General features: G+C 44.3%; 2 protein-coding genes across 4 annotated transcripts; one reads left to right on the top strand and one right to left on the bottom strand.

Moving 5' to 3' along the window:
• Positions 1-350: 350 nt before the first annotated feature.
• Positions 351-5,331, top strand: TM4SF19 (transmembrane 4 L six family member 19). Its single transcript, XM_028728475.2, has 4 exons — positions 351-567; positions 2,081-2,161; positions 3,521-3,705; positions 5,142-5,331. Exons 1-4 carry the CDS (start codon positions 391-393, stop codon positions 5,329-5,331), a joined length of 633 nt encoding a protein of 210 aa, XP_028584308.2. The 5' UTR covers positions 351-390.
• Positions 5,332-9,843: 4,512 nt separating this feature from the next.
• On the bottom strand, positions 9,844-16,814 carry NEU4 (neuraminidase 4). 3 transcript variants are annotated; one of them, XM_077929985.1, is made up of 4 exons: positions 16,605-16,814; positions 14,439-14,665; positions 12,689-12,944; positions 9,844-11,203 (listed from the first exon to the last, which is right to left on the bottom strand). In XM_077929985.1, the coding sequence occupies exons 2-4, from the start codon at positions 14,637-14,639 to the stop codon at positions 10,152-10,154; spliced, it is 1,509 nt and encodes a 502-aa protein (XP_077786111.1). In that variant the 5' UTR covers positions 14,640-14,665; positions 16,605-16,814; the 3' UTR covers positions 9,844-10,151. The 3 variants fall into 3 exon arrangements, with proteins under 3 accessions (XP_077786111.1, XP_077786112.1, XP_028586781.2); XM_077929986.1 differs by lacking the exon at positions 14,439-14,665; XM_028730948.2 differs by lacking the exon at positions 16,605-16,814 and having other exon boundaries at positions 14,356-14,461.
• Between the last annotated feature and the right edge of the window lie 575 nt (positions 16,815-17,389).

Raw genomic sequence — 17,389 nt, 5'->3', positions numbered from 1 at the left:
AGCAAAATACCTTATGGACACATTCCTGGTCTGCTTTTAACAAGTTTTCAGTGTGTAGTTATCTGTATTCTGTGAGTCTTGTGTCTCTGACTAATCTGTGCATGACCCTTTAACAGCCAGTGCAGACCATTGGGGCTGGGGCAGTCTGGCAAAGGACAAGATGGCGTACCTCACTCCATGTGCAAACTGGCAATGAAATTTATTTCAACGGTGTCCTTCACTGGTTTGAGGGAAAACACATCAATCGGCAGTATTTCTCAAGAAACTACAGGACACATATGGATTGTGGATCACATGCACTCAAACAAAATGCTCTAAAGCCAGAGAAAACAGAAACGCTCACACAGTCTGTGACTCTTTCCTTCATCTTTGCAGGGCTCTCTGCTGACAATGTGCGTGGGGACGTGTGCTAGGATCCTGGGGCCATGCCTCTTGACCCTGGGCCTGCTTTCTGTTGTTGCCAACACTCTCCTGCTCTTTCCCAGTTGGGAATGGCGTTATCTACAGATGGGTCAGATCACAAAGAAAGCTATGCTGATGCCAGGAGTGTGGGGAGGAGGCTTATTGGTAAGTGGATATTTTTCTGTCAAGAATCTGCGTAGGAAACTGTAAGGCCTGCTCTTTTTGTCTTCTGTCTTCTGTTTTGTTGTTTATAACCAAACAAGGTTTTGTCATTGGAGGTGGGCAGGGTACATGCAGAGCATGGATATACTGAAGAAGAGTTTGGATTTGATATCCTGCTTTATCACTACCCAAAGGAGTCTCAAAGTGGCTAACATTCTCCTTTCCCTTCCTCCCCCACAACAAACACTCTGTGAGGTGAGTGGGGCTGAGAGACTTCAGAGAAGCGTGACTAGCCCAAGGTCACCCAGCAGCTGCATGTGGAGGAGCGGAGATTACGAGTCTACTGCTCTTGACCACTACACCACACTGGCTCTCAGTTTTGCCTGAAAATTCCATTCATGATACGCTGAAGACAATTTGTCCAATCCAATGGCAGTTTGGCATGCAGTATCTTATATCTTGTATAAATTGACCAGGGTTGTATCCAATGTAGTGCTACCACCAGTGCAAGGATATACACTTGTGTCGGGGTGAGCTCCCGTTGCTCGGTCCCTGCTCCTGCCAACCTAGCAGTTCAAAAGCACATCAAAGTGCAAGTAGATAAATAGGTACCTCTCCAGTGGGAAGGTAAACGGCGTTTCCGTGCGCTGCTCTGGTTTGCCAGAAACGGTTTAGTCATGCTGGTCACATGACCCGGAAGCTCCCTCGGCCAGTAAAGCGAGATGAGTGCCGCAACCCCAGAGTCGTCCGCGACTGGACCTAATGGTCAGGGGTCCCTTTACCTTTACCTTAATGAAGCATCCCTCCCCCCCTTTCCCCCATGGGACCCCTAAATCTGTCCTAGGGGTCCCACCAACCCTCTGGAGCAGATTTGGAGGACACAGGGCATGCGTTGTGGAGAGGGAGGGATGTTCCACAGCCATACACCCTTTTGTTGGCAGAACAAGTTAATTGGATTCTTCCCCAGATTTCTGAAAATTCTCAAAAAGGATGGCTGAGCTATAGCTGTTTAACCCATGTGCTGTGCATGCTTCTTCTGTGTGACATGCTACTTCATGTTTGTTTTGCATGTGTGAGAGAGAGAGTAGCTGCCATGAGTGTGGTTTCGTTTGATCTGCATTCTCTGGTTGGCTCGTTTCTTCCAGTGATCTGCTGCACATGTTTTTTTTTAATATATATATATGTGTCTGCTATGTTCTGCAGTGAGCTACATTCCAGGGTTCCCGCAAGCCCCTCTGACCTCTTTGCTTGGCTTAGTATGAATGAGCAAACACACAGATTCCCAGACTGAAGATCGCAACTACAGGACTCCACCTGCGGCCATGCTGCTGCTGCCGGGCTACCCAGAGCTAGCGAAATTTGTTAACCGAATCCCACCCCAATAAGTTTCAATTTGTGTATTGGTTCAAGAAGTGCAAATGAGGTAGTTTCTCATTAAGATTCAAACAGAATCAAATTGATCCCTCCTGCTTAGCAGAGAAGGGTGTTCATTCTGAATCATTACTGTCTTCCCCAGGTCTTCCCAGCCGCAGTTCAGATCACAGTTATCGGATTCAGGGGAAAGAATGTCTCCTGCACTTGGGGAACTTGCCAAAAGGTATGAGGGTGGTAGCTCATTTGTTCCGCTGATGAAAGGCCCTCAGCTTTAATGACAGGGCTTAACAGTCAAGATTCTTGACAAAGTTCCAGTTCGATACTGTACATGGTTCAGCATTTTCATAGAGTGGCTTCACAATCAATGCCTCTTCCCAGGGAACTCTGAAAATTGTGGCTCAGTGAGGGGAATGGGGGGGGGTCTCCCAATGACTCTCAGTACCCTTAACAGACTACAGTGGTACCTCTGGTTAAGAACTTAATTCGTTCCGGAGGTCCTTTCTTAACCTGAAACTGTTCTTAACCTGAGGTACCACTTTAGCTAATGGGGCCTCCCGCTGTCCCCATCGTGCAATTTCTGTTCTCATCCTGAAGTAAAGTTCTTAACCCAAGGTACTATTTCCGGGTTAGCGGAGTCTGTAACCTGAAGCGTTTGTAACCCGAAGTGTTCGTAACCCAAAGTACCACTGTACAAGGATTATTTGGGAGCAGTGCTTTTTTCTGGGGGGGACACAGGGGTACGCATACCCCTAAATATTTTGTGAATCATTGAGGGGCAGTATTTCAATATGAGTAGGAAAATGAGAGTACCCCTAAACATTTTTTTAAAAGAAAAAAAAACACTGTTTGGGAGACTGTTAAAGGAATATTGCAGTGCTTCGAGAGTATGGTCCTGATAGGACTTAAGACCAAGGAGAAGGAAGCTGACAGGCAGTGCCAGCCCTAGACTGGTTGTCAACATGAAGGCAGGCAGATGGGGGCTGGATGAAAGAGGTTAATGGTGCAGTGTCCCATTTGTCCTAATGGACCAGACACTACACTTTTCAACCTGACTCTAGTCATTGCCAAGGTCAAGGACCTTGTCATGCCCCACCCTAATCCAAACTTGGAGGGTGCATTCCCCCATCCAGGAGCCTTGCGGCCTGTTGCTGGTGCCTGTAGTGTAGCAATCAGAAGTTACCAGAAGTTTATGGTTTCCATAAAGCCCTTTAGAACCAATCTCCCTTCCCATTGCTCCTAATTACTGGGGTTCAGCAGTACAGTTGAAGGGGTCTTGCATAACTGGAATTAGGCCACTTCCAGACTGTCAATACCTTCGGGTGGGATTCAGTCACGTACCAGCAAATTCAGGTTACACAATTATCAATGACTGGGAGGTCTTGAGCAATAATCCCACTTCCTCAAAACATCAAACTTTTCATGATAAGGAAAGTGACAGGAAACTGCACTGGAACACAAAACGGAGTAAGTGCTCATTAAATAGCCATCACCATCTCATCTCCTTGCAAACAAGTCAGGATCAGTGCTCGGTTATCAGGTCATCTGGAAGTGCCCTTAATTTCTATGCCTCTTTTGCCCACAGATGTTTCTCTCCATTGTATTATCAGGACTGGCCTTGCTGGGATCAGCTGCTTGCTTTGTTTTGTCTGGTGTGGGCTTGACAGAGGGACCTCTCTGCTTTTATAGCTCCACCACCCACAATGGGACGCAGATGACTCAGTGGGATTATCCATTCCTTCAAACACACAGTCAGTCCTCAAACATCAGGTAAAGAAACCTGGAAGCCATGGGTCATTTTATGGAAGAGCAATGCCTATTAACCTGTGTTGAGAGCTGTTTTTGCTTGGTGGTGAAAACTGAGACTCATTCTCCATTGAGTTCAGAGTCATGACCAAAAAATGAGCCGCAAGCAATGACTTGATGATAGGCCCCTCCAGAGAGGTGGGGGTTTTGCCAGGTCTATTCTGCAGCATCTAATTGATGCAGTATAGGACTGAATGGATGCTGCACTGCCCAAACATCATTCCACTTTATTAGTTCTTCTGTAATGCTTCTGTAATGCTTCCGGAGTGATACTACATCATTGCTGTCCAGGGGACCCCGCTTATGCTATAGTGTAAAAAAAGCAAAACTACCACCATCCCTGGAACAGTATGAAAAGTTGCAGAAATTAAGCAGGAAGCTACAGTATGTCTGCCCTGAAGCTTTTGCAGGAACAAACAGTATTGAAAGTGGGATCACATATAACTGCCCCAATACAGTGGTACCTCTGGTTGCAGACGGGACACGTTCCAGAGTTTTTCGCAACTGGAGGACCGCTTCTGCGCATGCGCACATGGCAAAACCCGGTAAAATACTTCCGGGTTTGCCACTTACGTATCCCGAAGTTTACATAACCAGAGGGTTACGTAAGCGGAGGTACTACTGTACCATCATGAGCACAAATAATTGTGAAAGCACAATAAAAAGGATGTTTGAAAGGGCATATGGCTTTCTGTATATTGTTGGTCCTGAAGACAGAACAATTATATAGATGGTGTCAGTGTTTCCAAACAAGTTCTCTGTTACTGACTCCCATTAAACGTGGCTCATGCAGCTCAGTGGAAGACAGGAGTGCCTGGCGTGCTCTGGTCCATGGGGTCACAAAGAGTCGGACACGACTAAACGACTAAACAACAACAACAACATGCAGCTCAGGAGACTGTATTTGCATTGCTCAGTTAAATTGTGAGGCTAGCTTGAGCTATTTCCCAGGGGAATATTACCTGCCCTGTGCATCAAAACACACACAGAGAAACTAGACTGGGGGCACTGGTGAATTACTATTACTGCTACTAACTTCTACAATGATGGTGTCAGAAGGGCAACCACATGTCTTTGATCTTGAGACAATGCAACCAGGGAAGACAATATTTAATATTATATTGTAAATGTAAAACCATTCAAGGAAAAATGGTGCACAGGACAGCATACTCAGTAACCCAGTAAATCCAGAAATCTTTGTCTAATCTTTATCTAATATTCTGTTGGAAGCCTCCCAGAGTGCCTGGGGCAACCCAGTCAGATGGGTGGGGTATGAGTAATAAATTATTATTATTTTGAAATGTACAAAAATCATCTCCTGATTGAACAGCTTTCCCTTGTCCTTCGTTTATAATGTATCTTCACTTACAACTTTCTCATTCAAAATCTGTTCCTTTAAGGACTCGGAATTATTTGTATGATCCTCCCCTTTGGAACAAAGTGTGCATCGAGCCACGTAATATTGTGAGCTGGAATGTCTATTTCTTCTCGGCTCTCTTAATCATCAGCACAGTGGAAATGGTCCTTGCTGTTCTCCAGATCATCAATGGCTTTTTTGGATGTTTCTGTGGCTCATGTGAAAAGAAATAGGTAACAAGAATCCACTAAAATTTTGTAACTTTGTTGTTGTTGTTGTTGTTGTTGTTGCTGCATATGGCCTGTCCCTCTGCCTGCATCCACACAACAAAAGGAGAAGATAGAAGCAAGTGATGGTTGCTAACATTCCTTCTACCCTTGTCAACGCAGATACCTAATAAGAAGGGTAGCAGTTGGTCAGAGTAGTTTACTTTGTGATAGTGGGAAGGGGAATAACATAATATGAATGCTGGTTGACCAATAGAGAAACTTCCATATTCCCACATTACCAAAAAGACAGCAATAAAAGTCAGACATGCAACAAAGATACAGATCACTAGGCTCATGTTGCATCATGCAGCAGCTGCTGCCAGTCTGTTTTGTACTCTAGTCTAGAAATATTAAAAGGGATAGAGCAGGGTTGTGATGGTGGTTTCAGCAGTAGGTAGAGACCAAATAGCTTTGTGGATGCTTGAAAAGGTGTGGTGTGTGTGTGTGTGTGTGTGTGTGTGTGTGTGTGTGTGTGTGTACGTGCACACGCGCACACACACACACACACACACACACACACACATGTGCAGTTGGGGAGTAAGTAGGGAGAGTCAGCAATAGTAGAAGAGGGGAAAGGAAGTTGTGTGGGCCCATAAGATGAATGCTAAAACCCACAATTCAGCAATATTTTTGCTAGAGCCAATCAAAATATCACAAAATAGTGAGCAAGCTTTTGATTGCTCCAGACCTCTTAAACAGGCAGGATGTTACACAAAGTAGTGAGATAGGCAGGGGAGGGCACCAAAAAATAATAACAAACGAAGTCTTAAAGTTGTAGCCATAAAGATTACATCCCAAGATGGACTGAGAAGAAGACGGCAGGCAGGAGACATGAAAGAAATCTAGGATTCTGGGACAGAAGAATAAAACATCTGCTCCTAATATTTTAGAACATGGAGTCCCAAAGTTACACAGATCTTTACCCTGAGCAAAATGCACTGGTTCCTAGCTCTAGCTCTGGCAGCTCATAGCTGAAAACAGCATGCCCTTGAGCAGTTTTGAAAATAATGACATTTCAGTTTGTTTCCATCATTTTTGCAATTACATTATATCAGGAGAGGTGAACTTGTGACTCTTCAGAGGTAATGTACTTCAACTCCCATCAGTCCCAGCAAACATGGCCAATGGTCAGGAATGATGAGAGCTGTAGTCCAGCAACATTTAGAGAACTCCAGGGAGTATATATTTAAATAATAATAATAATAATAATAATAATAATAATAATAATAATAAACTGAGTCAAACTCTGATGAAGATTTCTGTGAAACACCCAGACCAGCATACTCAAATGCTTTGGTCCCCACATTTTTATTGTTTGCAACATCAGTTCTTTAGGATCAAGATGACAGACTTTGTTTACTTAATCTCTGTATGTGAGATTACAAAGATGTGCATTAACCTGTATCCGCAATCATCAACTTTCGTTGCTGCAGCCTCTGCGCATTTCTGTTTCCTCTGTTGATCCTGAAGCCTCAAGATGCTGCTTGCCAGACAGTAATGAGCCATCACCCACCTTTCAGTGCAAGGAATATCATTGTCTTCCATGGGCATCATTGTCAGCTACGGTCAGGAGATGTAGACTGGAACTGCTGTCACTAAGGAAATGCTTACAGCGTCACAGATCTAAAATGACGTCCTGGGTTTATTGATCTCAGTGCTTTGAGATTTACTACTGTTGTTGTGTTATTTATTTAATTATTTATACTTCCTTAGCATCTACCTAAGTCCTCCTTTCCTATGCTGAATGAACACATTTTCGTGTTCCTGCTATTTCTAAAATAAAAACACTCCTGCCCGCATGAAATCAAGGCAGAAAGCATGCTGGGTTGTTCTGGGAGGGTGGGAAATGGCTACACAGGAGGCATGAATGTAGAGATTTTTTGCACACAGGTTCAGTTTGTATCAGGACTTCTGGCTTTGGAGCTCTACTTTCTGCCTCCCTTGCCACAGGCCCTTCAAGTGAGAAGGCCAAACCTGATGAGCAACATATTTTTGAGTTCGTGGCATCATCAGTCCACAGGTTCGTGTCATGGATTGGTTGGCAAGTGGAAAGAGGCACCACTAAGAGCCACCTAATACATTGGTCTAAGAAAGGGATCAGTGCTGCTTTAGTCAGACTTTAAAGTTTAGAGCTAGTCAAATGCTAGAAACGTGTACATTTTCTCAAGCAAAGGCAAGGATGGTCTAGGAACAAAACAGAGCAATATCAAGGAGACAGTTCTAATCTGTTTTGCTCATATGAGAGGCCCCGCAGGGCTCCACAAATGGAAACCGCCTTCCTGAATTCTCTTTGCCAACCATACACATTCCCACCCTCCAGGAAGGTGAACCTATGGACTTCCAGATGTTCCTATATAGCATCCAGGACCATTGGCTGGACTGCCTGGGGCTGATGAAAATTGGAGGCCAGCAGCATCTGAAAGGTCACAAGTTCCTCATCCCTGAATGAAGGGAGTGTATAGAGTTGACAAGTCATACAACCCAAAAATCCATTCAATACTTTTAAATACTCATATTAAGATTGGTGTTTAATTAGTTTAAAATTAAGGGAAACAAATGTACAGTACATCTGTACGAACAGCTAATTTTTAAAGAATTGCAATATTTTCCGATTATGCTGCTGAAGAATTGGGAAGGGTAGGGCAGTGTTTCCAGGTCTGTGTTTTGTATACCTTCTGTAGGGCTGCCATATGTCCATGTTTTCCCAAAAATAAGCTCAACAACTTTGCCCGGATTTTCATCTTTGGGAATATGGCAACCCTACCTTCTGTTACAAGAGTAGGTTCAGGAGACTTGTTATTTTCAAGAGAGAGGGGAGTATATTTTGAGTGGGATGACCTGTATTTCTTCTTCCTTAACATTCAAAACATGTCAGAAAACAATTGCCTAGCTGTGTTATGTTCAGACCTTGTTTTGTGTTAATTGCCACCATGATAGGTGGCCTTGTTGGTCGAAGCTGCAGAAAACTTGTGTGAAAATAAATAAAGATACCTATTTTTCTATACATTTTTAAAATGATCTCAGCTAACGATACTTACTGTAAAAGGATTCAGGGCTACCAGATGCCACCGTGATGCCACTTTTCTTCAGTTCTGATACTATTCACCCACTCTTTTTATTCCTGAGAAGTCAGATAGCATTCATTCTGGACGGCTGCATTCTCCCCATTGTCCTTCACTTCCCTCAAGTGTTTATTTTTCACTTTAGTTGTGACAAAATCCTTACACACCTGAATTGACTGTACTGTAACACTATTGCCTCACCTCAAGTTGGGGGTGTTGTTAATTAGAATTTCACATCCTGGACCCCAGGAAGCCCTAGCAGCATGCTGGCACCATTATTCTCATATAAAAAGTGGTGAAACTAACAAAGGGAGTTTTCAGAAGATGGCTTAATATAGTAAACAGGTTTTTGAATGGGTAATTGGTAACAGCCCCTTCCCCAAAGGCAGAATAAATCAACAAAGCAGAAGAAATCCACCACTAATGCCCTAATATTGGGTCAAAGGGCCTCTCCAGACATCCTTTTTATTGCACATTAATGATGATTTGTGCTCATTATGCTTTCAGGCTGTCACATGTGATCCTGTTTTCTTGTACCTGCAAATGCTTTGGGGTGGTCGCGCTGCTTCATTCCATTCAGTGCATATCCTGTAACTTCCTGCTGAAATCCTGTAGCTGTTTATACCACAAATATTCTGGCTTATTTTTGTTCTCCTTTGGTTGTGCTATAGCCCCTCCCAGGCCGCAATAACCTGGAAGCTTTGGGGAAGCATTCATTGAACAACAAACTAAAACAGAAAAAACCCCACCACTAATGCACTATTGTTAAGAGTTTGTTGCAGAATATACCTGCAATAAAGCAGCAATCAGGAGGAGCTCTAGAGCCTGACTTGGAAACCCATCCTTCTTATTGTCCCAGGGGAGAATTTTCTGCTAGACAAGCATTGGCCAGCAGGTCAAGCATTGGCCAGCAGGTGGCAGGCCCAAACTAGCCAGGTCCTGATTGCTCAGGAAGACCTTTAAGAAAATGGACAGGTTTCACTCTCTTACTACAGGGCTAAAGTAGATGTGACATTTATGTGTCTTTGCATCTAATGTGCAGGGGGGGGGGGTTATGCATAAGGTGGTAGTGCCAGGCAGGGGGTATACAGCTAATACAACAGTCCTGAATGAAATCCCTTTAGCTAATATCAGCATCCATTGGCACATTGGGGATTCCCCTCTCCCTGCCCCCCCCCCGCCCCGCCCCCTGCAAAAAGCCAATACAGAAGGCTGGTCTAAGTGAATAGGTTACTTTCTCTACTATGTGTGTTCCATTGTTTGGAAGCAAAGTAGCGGTGATAGCATAGGAACTGGAGACTGAATGGAGATCTGAGATAATTCTTTTGGAAAGAATCCCATGGGCTTTTGCATTATGCTTTCCTACTTGTAGGGGTTTTGTATTATTCCTTCAACCAGAAGAAAGATATTCTAATGATTTTCAAAGAGAGCTTTATTTACAACCTCCAGCTACATTCTCAATCATATTCTTAATTCCCTCTTCTCTTCTCCCTCTTTCCACCTCCTTCCTCAGCTACTGGGTGCTCCTAGGGGCAAAATTCTCAAAACACAACTCAGTTAGCAGAATACAACAGGAGGGAAAGATTAAACCTCTACTCCTTCTTGCTTGCTGCATTCTCTATGAAAATCTGCCTTTGCGCTTGATATTAGTAATATAAAAATTGACATGGTTTCTAGTGACATCTTTAGCATGACATGAAGTTTGGCCCTCTGTCATGATCTTTAAGAAATGACACAACTCTTCCCCTTTCTCTTTCTACCACCTGACGGCTGCTTCAAACCTGGGGCAGAAGTTGTGAGAGGAATGTTCTGAAGAACTTCATGCAACGTGAACATACTGAAGGAAATTTGCTCATACGGGGACCGCACCCCGTTCTCATACAGGCAGGCAAAAGCTATGGCTGGGATCCCAGTTATTGACAAATCTGGATAAGGCAGCTCAATGTAGGCCAGATCTGAGTAGGCGCTGGGGCCTTCGTAAATAACCCAGGGCTCAGTCCAGCTGTCAGCATCCCTAGGAAAGGTGCTGAGGTAAATCCCCAGGTTGACTCGGGATCTGGAGCTCGTTGGGTGGCAATACAACACCCATGTTGGCATTTGGAAAGAAAAGCCCGATTGCGAAATACTTCCAGCTTCAGCATGCTCTAGATCAGCATGTCCTTTACCTGATGAGATAGGACCAGAACAGACACCAGAAGTTCTTGTTTCCTGAGGCTGTCGGTGGCTCAGAGGCTGGCTGCAGAAAAAAGGAGTCAGTGAGGCAAGACTAGGTGGGTGTTTCGTATCAGACCAACCCTGAGGTAGGAAGCCCACATCTTTATCAGAGCAGGTGTCTCTCTGGAATACGCAAGTGTTGTGCTGCAAATAGTAAAGCGGAGCTTGGAACCCAATGATGCTGCCATGGCAACCGTGCGGGGTCTCCACAAGCCGCTGCACCAGCTGGCCTGAGTGAAATACGGCTCCATCATCCGTGCTGAGGGCCTGCACCCGGAAGCCCAGAGGACTCCTGGCGTTGCAATAGAGCACATTGCTGCCGTCCTCCTCATCCACCGACACCATCTGGCACTCGACGGTCTGCAGGTTCGGGATGAACTCGCCAAACTGCCAGCTCTGCCCGTGGTCATCGCTGTAGAAGGTGAAAGCATGAGGGGTGGTTTTGCAGAGCTTCCCAAAACACTCTTTGCAGTCAATGTGGTAAGCATAGGCTGGCAATAGCAGGCGGCCTGACTTCAGTTGGATGCCGTGCCCGGGGCCTAGCGCAAAAGTGGCCCAGTCTGAAGCAAAAGGGGAAAGACAGTGTCAGGAACAATGACAACCAAGAGTCGTGAATATAAATGGCTTTATACGGAGACAGACCCATTGGTCCATCTAGCTCAGGACTGACAGCAGGTCTCCAAGCTTTCAGAGAGGCAGTCTCTCCCAGTCCTACCTAGAGGTGCTGGGGATTGAACCTGGGACCCTCTGCATGAAAGGTAGACGCTCTACTGCTGAGCTATGGCCCTTCCACTAAGTGGCAATGAAGTTCACATTTATTATGGTGGGAGCTTTTGTATAACAGAGTCCACTTCATCAGATGCATGAAGTGTTGTTATCATTTGACAAGTGAGGAGGACATGTCAAGAAATAAAGTTGCAAACGGTGGGGTCAAATGACAATGAGTTTCCAAATACATAGTCTGTGACAAATCAATTAAAGTTTAAGGGTATGCAAAATGAACACAAAGCGGATAGCGCACTCATCCAAACTTTGCTCTGTCAGTGAACACCTCTAGTGGGACAAGAAACCATTGTTTTTATTTAATGTCACATGGAAACAATCAAACTTCTGGATAAGTTATAATAAATTGATAAATGTGTTACTCTTTAAGGTGCCACAAAACTCTTTGGGCATTCCCAAATTGCCACTGTTTTGGGGTGGGATTCAGTTACAAACCAACAAATTTGGGTAGCATGATTATAGTTAGTTTGGGAGCTCTTGTGCAACAAACCCACTTCCCCCAAAGTTCAAAGCTTTTACAATGGAAAAAGTGTTAGGCAAGTTGCTTGCTTTGATGAAACATCATCCAACTTTCCCACAAACGAATCAGAATGAATGCTCATTAAATGTATCCCTTCTCCATTCCTTCTCCTTTATTAACATAAAAGATCGTCTCACCACTTATATATCTAGTTGATCACTCTGCAGGTGAGAGCTTCCTATAGATACCACCTTATCAGGAGGTCTATTCCAGACAATGTAGGAATTGGACCTTTTGTGTTCTGACACCAACCATTTAAATTCGCTCCCCATGAATAATAGACAGGCACTGTCTCTGTTGCATACCCTCCAACACAATGCGGCCCAAATCCAGGACACAATTTTCCTGGTCCAAAATCCTGTGCAAGATTGCAGGCCCAGAAAATGTGCTGGGGGGGGGGCAAGTTCTTGGCCCAAAATTGCACGAGACCAAGGTGCTCCAAATGGCTGCTGTACTGTTGCAGTGGGAAATGGGGTGTCCTGGTTTTTCTGGGTCAGTTGGTAAGTATGCTGTCATCCTTTCGGTGCCTGCTGAAGACCCTATTCTCTTTCAACAGATCTTTTAAGTTGAGATATTTCCCAGCCTGGATCTGTATTTAAATTATTTTTAAGATGCTTTAAAGGTTTATTATTATTGTTTTGTTGCTTGTTGGTTGCCACTGTGGATTCCTTTGGGAGCAAGGGTGGGATATACATTTCATAAGTAAGTAAGTAAGTAAGTAAACTGCTCCTGTGTCTCATACCTTCAATGGACACGCCAATAACCTGCTGGGTGAGGTCAGTCACATGGCTCCAGCTGATGCCCTGGTCAGAACTAGTCACATAGCAGAGGCGGGCAGCATTTTGGCCTGTGATGATCTGAAAGGCTTCAGGGGTTCTGCCCAGCACAGCAATGAAAAACAGGAAAACCATGCCGGTAAGCTCATCATAGATAGGACAAGGGTTCATGGACCGATGATGTGCCAGAGTTGCTGTTTCAAGGGCTCGCATATCTTCCCACTGGCAAAGAAAGACGGAAAAGAGTTAGGAAGCCAATTCATTTCCCCCACCCCCTCCCAGGCATTTTCCCCTGAAAAAAACTAATCACTTCATTTGAAATAGGAACCCATTATTGCATAAGGTTTGCTCATCTGGTCAAGAGATTAATTCATAGCTGGTCAGTAAAAACAAGGAAAAGAGACTCCTCGAAGATCAATAAGGAATAGCGTGAAGGTGTCGATTCAGCAATCTTGTGTTTGTCTGATCATACAGAAATATTCTATTCATTGAAATAATTTATTCTCAGTTATTGCGGTGGGCTTTAATCAGGAGACCATCTTTGAGGTCGGCAGCTTCTCTCTCTGGGACCCTCCTCATTCCAAAGGAAAGATCACATTGTGTTAGGTAGTATTTGAAAGAGAAGAAAGCTTGAAAGTGCTTGATGTTAAGCCAATCAGTTACACCAGTGTTACTGGCACCAGTCAATCCCTTGAGTGAGCAAGAATACCCAAAAGCAGATGGGTAACATGATTACGGTTCTACAGAACTGTTAAGTGTTCAAAGCATTTTATCTGCATTAGTTCAGTAACCCTTACAACAACTACCCTGTAGGACAGATCCATATTATCCCTATATTACAAATGAAAAGACTGAGACCAAGAAATGGAAACGAGGTTTATCAGTGGACAGTGCAGTGGATGGTAGAGTTCAATTTAATATCCAATTTTAATGTCTTATTGGTTTCCCTTAGGCACCTGGTTGGACACTGTGAGGACAGAATGTTGGACTAGGCAGGCCTTTGGTCTGGTCTTCTTATGTTTTTGTAGCAGTGGTGAGAGCAACGTCTATCTTTAAAGGTATCCATAAACCATTAGGGCTGATTCCACACATTACTTGAACTTTGGTCCTTTCAGTATTAATCATTCAATGATAAGGAGCTGAATATGTACACTGCCTCTGTTGACAAGCATTGGGCCTGGTGGGGGGTAAAGAAAGCTTTGCCCATCATCTCTAACAGCAGTTTTATGCCTAAGTTATCATCTGAAGAGCACAGTGTCAACCATCACCTGTGAACAAACCCTACTCTACTGCAGGTCACATGAAGCATAAGAAAAATGACTATTCAGTGCAGCCAAGATGAGCTGGTTGCAGCAGGATCTAAATATGGTGAGTGAAAAAAACTGTTATTTATCATTTAATTTGCTCTGGTCCATTCCTGGCAATTATGGTTGCTATATGCATAGCTGAACAAGGTGGGAGTTTCAGAGTATCAAGAGGCACCAGTTATATTATTCCTAACAACTAAATAAGTGACAAAGAAAGAGCAACACAGAAACAGATATAAGAACAGTCCACTAGATCAGGCCAATGGCCCATCAGGTCCAGCATTCTCTTCTCAAAGTGGCCAACCAGAAGCCTGTGGGAAACTCACAAAGATGTCACAGATAATTTCCTCTATGCCTTGTTTCAGTCCTGTCATACGGTGTCAGCAAAACTGGCTTCATTTTGTCTTACGTCCACAAAGTTCTTGTAGAAAGTGCCCCTTCTCAGCACCAGTAAGTTGGCATGAGCATCATCAACGCTGAGCCGCTCTTCGGCAAAAGCCAGCAGCTTTGCAACACAAGGGATGTGGAGTAGCGCTGGCACTCGGTATGTCACTCCGCTCGTCTCCCTTTCAAACAAGACTGTCCGGGCAGGGAAATGGCGAGAGCCCATTGCACTTGCAGCAAGGAGAGAAAGCCCTAAAATACCAAAGAGAGAGGTGGGATGTATCTACACAGCAGACTTGAAACTTAAAAACCACACAGCAGACATTCTTTGTAAGCAGAGAACCTGTGAAGTCGGTGAAGGGTTTGTGCTGTCTTCAAGGACAGCAAATCAATGTGCACCCAAGCCTCCAGACGCCTAATTCCGTCTCTTCCTTTGGCTGAGGACAAGGATGGGGAACTTGTGGCTCTTCACATGTTGTTGCACTACACCACAACATAGTTGTTGTAATCCTATGCTTTCCCATCCCCCAAAACAGAATGTTAGTAAAATCTAAAGCAGACTCACCAGCAGCTGTTCCCAACTCATCCTTGGCCATTCTACCCCATCACCCACAATTCTTGATGATGCTTAGCTCCACATTAGTCATGCCTGGCAATCACTAACTGACAAGCAGTGATGGCCGGTATGCCAGGATGATGTCCCAGGATCCTAACCCACATCGCCTCCCATGCACAATACAAAAACAGGCAACTTAACCAAGAGAGTTAAATTGGCAAGAGTTAGACATATAGGACCCATAATCAATCCATCACTATGGATAAACACCATAGAAACAATAACACGAGAGGAATAGACACAGCAGCTCTCCAGACATCCTTTTCGTTGCACCTTGATGGTGATTTGTGCTCATGATGCTTTCTGGGTGGTTAGACACAATCCTGCTTTTAACACTCTTGCCCCTGCAAATGTTTTGGGATGGTCACCCAGCTTTATTTCCAGTCAGTGCATATCCTGTAACTTCCTGCTGAAATACCGCAACTTTTTATACCGCAAAATGTTCTGATTTATTTTTCTTCTACTGTACTTTTGTTCTGCAACAACTCCACCAGACGGCAATGATGTTTAACTAAACTAGACTAAAGCGGAATAAACCCACCAGTAATGCACTACTCTGGAATGTGGGTGGCGCTGTGGTCTAAACCACAGAGCCTAGGGCTTGCCGATCAGAAGGTTGGCGGTTGGAATCCCCACAACAGGGTGAGCTCCCGCTGCTCGGTCCCAGCTCCTGCCAACCTAGCAGTTAAAAAGCATGTCAAGTGCAAGTAGATAAATAGGTACCGCTCCAGCGGGAAGGTAAACGGCGTTTCCTTGCACTGCTCTGGTTTGCCAGAAGTGGCTTAGTCATGCTGGCCACATGACCCAGAAGCTGTCTGCGGACAAAAACTGGCTCTCTAGGCCAGTAAAGCGAGATGAACGCACAACCCCAGAGTTGTCTGCAACTGGATTTAACGGCCAGGGGTCCCTTTATCTTTACCTAATGCACTATTGTGTCAAGGAGATGTTGCAGGATACTCCCACATTAACAGGCAAGTCTGCAGGGGCTCGTAAAACAACAAAGGTGACCAGAAATTAATAAGTGAAAAACAACTTCATTTAAAAATGGTAACCAGACACACAATTATTGTAGGGTCCATAAATTTCAGGAGAAAAGTTTAGGTCCCACTATAGTACCAAAGAGTCCACACAGATAGTTTTTCAAACACTGCAGACAAAACATTTGTATCGCTCTTTGTGTGATTTTTCTTTTTTTCAAAGGAGCGGAATGGAGGCCACCAAGAACAGTATGCCAGATGGTGCTTTGGTAGGAAAGAAGCATTGGTGGAAAAAACAGGAATGTCTCAGGTAAGCTCTGCACTATTTTATGATTTCTCAGAGGAAGTAGGGTGAGTGTCACACGATACACTATCTGGGGAGGGGATGGTAGCAGCTGAAAGGCAGGGGTAACACGGGAGCAGTGCCCACACTACACTGCAGAATCTCCTCTTAGTCCCTTCTTGGAAGAAGAGATATTACAAGTATAAGGAACAGAGTGAGAAAATCCTAGTCCATCTAGGCATACCCCAAATAAGGAAGGAGACATCTAGAAACTTACGGAGACTACAGAAGAAAAACAAGCATGAAACCACAAACCTTGCCCCCTTTCTGCTTGGTAGGTTGTCTTTCGTCCCCAAAGCCACTGATAAGTTATTTATGTTGATCTGTCTTCATCTGAGCCCTTTACAAATTCCGCTTTGCTGACCGATGCAATTTCAGCAGCTTCCTTCACTGCTTATGTGATGCCTTATTCCATTCCTCACGTTCTGACTCTCAAGCACCCCCCCTTCCCTCTACCTCTGACCCAGTGGGCTCGCTACTTGTTCCATGGTTGGGGGGAAAGCACTGAGCCAGCAGCCAGCAGCTTAATCAGCGAACGGAGGACAAAGACATCATTGTCAGAGCACAGTGAGGACACAGTCAGCAATGTCCATGTGCAGATACCTGTGACCATCACTTTCCCTTTTATTTTTAATTTTTTAACTAACTGGGAAACTCTCACGGGGCATACCTACCTGTCTGTATATGTGGACTTCATTAGCAGCACATCTCCATAATCAGAATCATATGTCCAGTGTAATGGCAGTGAAGGGAGAATGTCATGTTCACCACTATCATGTTTATGCTGCTGGAGTAAGCCCATTGGCCTTTGTGGCTTTACTCTGCTTTTATCTGTGCAAATGGAAAGAAACCAGACTAGCAGCCTTAAAGTCTAGGAAGAGTGACATTATTATCTGAATTCCACCCCTTCCTTCCTCAAAGGAAAGCCTGGGAACGGAATTCTGGGGAAATTGTCTTATCCTTTGTAACATCTGTGTAGATTACAAAGCCATACTTTGTACAGATAACAAATAACATCTACCTACCTACCTACCTATAAT

Source organism: Podarcis muralis, chromosome 6 (genome assembly GCF_964188315.1).
Source record: "Podarcis muralis chromosome 6, rPodMur119.hap1.1, whole genome shotgun sequence".
NCBI classification, from domain to species: domain Eukaryota; kingdom Metazoa; phylum Chordata; class Lepidosauria; order Squamata; family Lacertidae; genus Podarcis; species Podarcis muralis.
The sequence above is the reverse complement of the archived record's forward strand: the minus strand, read 5'-3'. Positions and strand labels throughout refer to the sequence as shown.

Excerpts from the sequence above, each read along its gene's own strand:
- TM4SF19 (XM_028728475.2), top strand. The coding sequence starts at position 391 with ATGTGCGTGGGGACGTGTGCTAGGATCCTGGGGCCATGCCTCTTGACC. Across the intron at positions 568-2,080 it reads TGTGGGGAGGAGGCTTATTG|GTCTTCCCAGCCGCAGTTCA; the intron begins GTAAGTGGATAT and ends TGTCTTCCCCAG. Across the intron at positions 3,706-5,141 it reads AGTCAGTCCTCAAACATCAG|GACTCGGAATTATTTGTATG; the intron begins GTAAAGAAACCT and ends TGTTCCTTTAAG.
- NEU4 (XM_077929985.1), bottom strand. The coding sequence starts at position 14,639 with ATGGGCTCTCGCCATTTCCCTGCCCGGACAGTCTTGTTTGAAAGGGAG. Across the intron at positions 12,945-14,438 it reads TCTACAAGAACTTTGTGGAC|TGGGAAGATATGCGAGCCCT; the intron begins GTAAGACAAAAT and ends TTTCTTTGCCAG. Across the intron at positions 11,204-12,688 it reads TATTGGCGTGTCCATTGAAG|ACTGGGCCACTTTTGCGCTA; the intron begins GTATGAGACACA and ends CTTTTGCTTCAG.